At 44.7% G+C, this 5,892-nt stretch overlaps 1 protein-coding gene across 1 annotated transcript in view; it reads right to left on the bottom strand.

Moving 5' to 3' along the window:
• LPL (lipoprotein lipase) overlaps nt 1–2,698 on the bottom strand; it is a 25,140-nt gene extending 22,442 nt beyond the window's left edge. The window contains exon 1 of the mRNA XM_023515551.1: nt 2,611–2,698. Coding sequence (XP_023371319.1) covers nt 2,611–2,698 — 88 coding nt within the window. The remainder of the gene's footprint in view (nt 1–2,610) is intronic.
• Nucleotides 2,699–5,892: the final 3,194 nt, after the last annotated feature.

Below are 5,892 nucleotides of genomic sequence, written 5' to 3' on the forward strand. Positions count from 1 at the left end.
AGATGGGACCCAACATAATCTGAGAGCAATGGCAAGTTTAGGGTGCTATTTTTAGGCTGTATTTAATCCAAAGACAGTCATATTTTATATTTAAAAAAAATATATATATATATTTAGTGAATACAACTATCCCTAAAAAGTTGTTGCCATAGAAGTTGGAAAACACATCTTGAGTAAATTCGAATTGTATTGCCACCTAGACCTGAAAAATCATGATGCTCATGTCTTGAATATTTTCCTGGTACTTTGTGTTCCAAAGTCATCCTCAGCCATCACTCTGATGGCCAGAATATCTTCACTCTTCAGGCAATGCAGCCTTTGTGGCTATTATGTGGGAAGAGAGAGAAGACACTAACAGTAAAATGTAAGTTTCAAGGCACTTTCTTGAACAACCTGACATAGTTTGACAGTTTGGCAGTAAACTATATAGCCCAATTTCTTCTCCATAAAAAGCACGAATAGAAGGCTGAGCTAAAAATATGCTGCTGGAAAGAAGTAAAAAATTTCCATCGCAATTCTTCCCCGGTACCTGACTCCCACCTTTCGATACAGCCGTTAATCAATTACTGCTTGGTGAAACTCTTCCCCAGTGACACCTGCTATTTAGCTCTCATCTCCATCACATACTCCCTATGCTCCCTCTCCTGGCTCTTCAAGTTTCCTAGTTGAAGCCACTCCAGAGATGGCAGTGGCTTCTAGGACAAAGAGCCCAAGGGCAGTGCCTCATATTCTCATAATCTTCTTAGAAGGAATCAAGAATGAAGAAGTAAACTCAGAGCTCGGAGGAAGTGCTGGGTATCATTCTCCCCAAGCTCCATCTTTCTGACCTTGAAATTCACATTCCTAGATGAATTCATCAGGAGGACAGAGGGGCAGAAAGTTGCTGTGACGGGAGGGGCATGAAATAAAAGGTGGGTTGAACCCAAAGTGGAGGGAATGAGTGGGAGTCCTTTCAAGTCTGCTTAGAAATAATCCTCCCTTAATACATTTAGAGCCAGGAAAAGCATGTGTTGGCTAAAATCCAATTAAATTAATTAAGCACATGAGTACCCATTTCAATCAAAGAGTTCGGAATTAAGGGGCCTCAGAGACATTTCAGTCTTAGCAAAATCCTCCTTATAGAGCTGAGGAAGCTAAACCCAGAGAAATGACCCCCTACTAATCCCAAAACACAGGATCTGGAGCTCCAAAGGGGCCTAGCAAAACCTTAAAATGTGGGTGACCCTTTCTGTATGTGCTTGACGGTGAAAGTAACGTTATTCTATGATGTGCTTTCTTAAATAAGAATTTGGAGTTGCTTGCTACCATCTTCTTGGGGAGGATTAAACACTAAGCAGGGGAACATACCAACATATTAAGACTCTCCAGGGTTCTCAAAATGGCCCAGTAGGAAAAGATACTTATCTTTCTATCCAATTCTGCCTTGATGGAACCTACGATTTTCTTTAACAAAGATGGTCTTTCGCAAATTAATGCCTAACTAAAATGAACGTTCAGCAGCAATCAAAGCCATGGGCAGACTCCAGAGAGCACATCCAAGGAGGCTGCCCTAATGCAATTCCCCCAAATAAGAGAAAAGGGAACGCTGCCGCCTCTGATGACTCGCCCCAGTTGCTTTAAGTTGCTATTGTGTGTTAACTGAGCCACGGTTCCCGCCGATATTGCAGGCAGGGTTGGGGCTGGGCTCTCATCTTCCCTGCGGTAAAGAAATTCGCATCAGATGCCAGCGCCAGACCCCAGGTGGGCCCAAGGCGCCCTAGCGGTAACCACGCACTAGGCGCAGCCTCATAGTGCCGCGCGGAGACCCCACGTGCTCGCAGCAAGCGTGAGGCTGGCCTCAGTTTCAAGTGTAGATCCGGCAACCTCCAAGTCGGCGGCCACATTTTTGGCTATTGAGCCCTTCATGGCCTTATTGGGCACCAAGAGGAGTATGTGAACTTGGAAGCTGGAGAGTGTCCGGGGAACGCCCGCTGGAAGCTGCGTCCCTGGGACTCCAAACTCGCGCAGGACGCTGAGTCCCACCCTCCATCTCCACCCCACTGCCACTCCCACCGCGGGGCAAGGGGTTCAGCCGAGGGCGCGAGTGCCCAGTGAGGCAGAGATGCCAGCGACGCCTTCCCGCGCCCCGCTCGCTCCCCTAGAAGGGGGCCGCTGTCTGCCAGAGCGTCCACAGGCGGGGGCTGAGCCGCAGCCCCGGCCAATCTGGGGTCACCTTGGCCTGTGTGCCTTTCATTCCAGGATCCCCCAGCCAGGGAGGTCACAGCTGGTCCCCGCCAGCCGGTCCTTGCTCCCCGCTCCGTGGTCCGGGACCTCACACCCCGACCCTTCCCGGCGGGGTCCGCGCGCCCGGAAACGCGGGCGCAGCCGGAGGGACAGCGCGGGAACCCAGAGCGAGAACCAGGCACTCCCGCAGCAAGACCCGAGGGTGATTCCTCCCTGCACTTTGCGCGTCCCACTCCGATGACTGTTCTCAGGGCCAGCCTCAGGCTGGAAAAGCCCCTAGTGCATCCCCGCAGCCCCTTTCAACTTCCTCGCTCCCATCCTCAGGACCGGTGGCAGTGGCTCCCGGCCGCGCCTGCAGGTGGAGGGGAGTTTGCGCGCAAAACTTACTGTCGACGGCGGCCACCCCTCCGCGGGAGGCAGTCAGACTCTGGAGCCACACGCCCAGGACCACCAGGAACAGGGCTTTGCTCTTCATCTCGGGGTGCGTCTCTCTGCAGGAGCTGCACAGCGCTAACCGACCGATGGACCCGCCGAGCCGGAGGCGCAGGGAGGGCTGGAGCCGCGGTTCGCCGCAGGGCAAGTCGTCCTTTAAAGGGGGAGGGCAGGACAGCTAAAAGTGGCAGGTTTCGAAGAGGAGGAGGAGCAGAAGGAGGAGGAGGAGGAATCCAGTCTGACTCCGGTTCTACACCGCGTCTGCTTCTGTGACTGGAAATATGCAAATAAACCTCATCAACTATTGGCTATAAATCATAAGTTGGAGGGAGGGCCCTAAATTCACTTCCAAACACTTGAGCAGTCATGAGGACCAAACCTGCCAGAGAAAAGAGGGGGAAAGGGCAGAAGGGAAAATTTTCTTTCTGTTAGGCTATTTCTCAGCCTGAGGGAGTCTACTCCTTAGGCCCGGGTGTGTAGGTACCAAACGGTTTATATTGATTTATGTTAAATACTCAACAATCACCAGTTTTACAAGGAGGAGAAGTTTAGCTGTTAAACTACATTTCGTCAATACTTAAATCCACTCTTCTTTGGATGAATTGTTCGTTAACTTGCAGTGTTTCTCTCCCCTCCTCCCCCATCAATGTAGGAGCACAAGAACACTCACTGCCCCTAGTTTGTGCTTGCACAATCTGGTATTTTAACACTGGCGAGACAGATTAGCTTCTGTCGTGGAGAAAAGCCCACTTGCTCTAACTGGTTTCTAATTTTTGCTTCATGCAAATTATATTCAGTCTTCAAACTCATCACAGAACTCAAGAATAACATCTTATCTTCAGAGGCAGAACATGGAGGTGAAACAACTTTAAGTGTCATGGTAAGTGTCAGAAGACAGTCACAAAAGGCACCTGCTGTGTGATTCCATTTAAAATGTCCACAAAAAGGCAAATCTAGAGAGACAGGAGGCATATTTGTGGTAGCCTGGGGCTGGGAATAGGAAAGAATGGAGGAAGGTGGTGGTGGTGGGCAATGTTCAGAAATTATATATGGCTATGTTTACAACTGTAAATATACTAAAAACCATTGAATTGTACACTTGAAATGAGTGAACTGTATGTTGCCTAAGTTATATCTCAATAAATCTATTTTTATTAGCAAGCATACTGAGGCATGCAATTAAAATAAGAAAAACAAAATCACTTTGGATACTGTGTTTTTCTGCTAAAATACTCAGAATACTTTCAAATATCTTTTTAAATGTAAAGGATTTATATTGGCCAGGAAGGACAGTTAACTCTATACTTCCCACCTTATTGGTTCCTAACTGGAATTTCCAATCCACTATCTTTATGGTCTGAATATTTTTAATATTCACCCGCCATCACACACACACACACACACACACACACACATACATAGAACGTGCATTTGTAGTTTAGAAGGATGAAAAGTTTTAGTTTGTTTTTTTTTTAACGAGGCTCATTTTTCAAGTTTTTCTCAAACAGTAAAAGCTGATAATACCCAAATAATTCACAGTTTGTTATTCTGTAAAATAGGGTCCTATTTGTAAGTTGGGGCATTCAATGCCACAATATGTTGTATTGCAGTTATTAAAGACATATTGTACATATTCACTCTATCCTGTAAAGTATGTAGAACATTTTGAAACCTGCCCAAAATTAAAACCCACAGGACTTCAGAAGTCGCAGAACATACCATGAAGAGGATGTGAGTAGCTAAGACATGGCAGTCCTCCAAAAATCATATCATGAACTCTTAACACACAACATGAGTACCATTGCACTGGATGTGCTCACAATATAAATGACATACAAGCAGAAGCACAGAAATACCTACTTCTTATGCAGAATATTCATGCAGCCAACTCTCATGAATAAATGTCATTTGGTAAGACAATCAAACCACACTGCACTTCTCTTTCAGAGAACTGCAAGAAATTTTATGGAACTGCTAAGGGGAAGTGTGATGCTTTATAACATATTTTAAAAATGATTTTCCAGGTTTACAGATGACAAAATCAAAGCACTCACGAGTTGGAGTATATATGTTTTTAAAACTATGAAACTAGTTTTGGAGTGTTCTGGCTGTTACCCTGCGCTTCCATCAGAGTTGCAGAGATTTCCAGGAAGAGAACTCAGCAGCTAGCTCAGCCTGGTGGAAGAGCAGGCAGGTTGGCTCTCCTCCCAAGGGTGAGCAGGTGGGTGTGGTGGCAACGCTCTCTCCTGATTGGCTGCTCTGTGAGCAATCACGTGCATCATTCTCTCGCAAGCGCTCACATGATCTCTGGGCCAGGACTGCATGTGCTTTATCCAAGGGCCTTGTCCAAGCTTCAGCAGAGTGGTTTGGCCCCCAAACCTTGAAGCTTGGCTTTCTCCATTACTGTTTCCTTCGTGTTAGACTGGAAACGCTTAGGCTAAAAGAAGCTGAGCATTTTATAAATGATCAACATAGCATTATAGCAGGACACTTGCTCCTGGTACATGTTAAAAATGACTAGTAAAAAGTTAAATGTTCTCATCTAATGAAACAACCAGAAATTCCAGATGTAGGGAGGCTTTATCAATCTAGCTTGCTACTATCTACCCTATTTTGATTAAAGGCCTGCTATTGACACACATGAGGCATTTTTTCATCTTTTTCTGCATTTAATCGTTACAAAAGTACCTGGGACTGAATAATACTCCTTTTCTATAGATGAGCAAAGATGAAACTCAGTGAAGATTAAATAGTAGTAATCATAAAATGTCTGTGGGTTTTGGGTTTTGTTTTTTTTTTCCTTTTTTGGCTATCTCAGGACAGAAGAAAATGTCTTTGGTGTGTTATATTTTAATGTTGCTGTAATTGCAAACTGGAAAAGGCTGGAGGAGATTTTTTTTTATACATGCATATTTTAGTGCAGATTTTATTTTTTCTCTTCTTTGCTAAAACTAAAATATGATGAGATGTCTACATGGATTCTAAAGAATATCAGTACAAGGTGGATACGGTCTATATCACACAATTATATTTAACGTAGAAAATATGGTTAATGCAAATAAAATTATACAAATTTACAATGCAAAATTATAAATATTAAGAAATCTTTTTAAATCTTTTTTTCTTTGAGACAAGATTCTCACTCTGTTATCTCAAGTAGAGTATAGTGGCAACATCATACCTCACTGTGACCTCAAACTCCTGGACTCAAATAGTCCTTCTGTTCATCAATCTTAT

This window comes from Otolemur garnettii, unplaced genomic scaffold (genome assembly GCF_000181295.1).
Source record: "Otolemur garnettii isolate 467f Iridium unplaced genomic scaffold, OtoGar3 scaffold00074, whole genome shotgun sequence".
Lineage (NCBI taxonomy): Eukaryota > Metazoa > Chordata > Mammalia > Primates > Galagidae > Otolemur > Otolemur garnettii.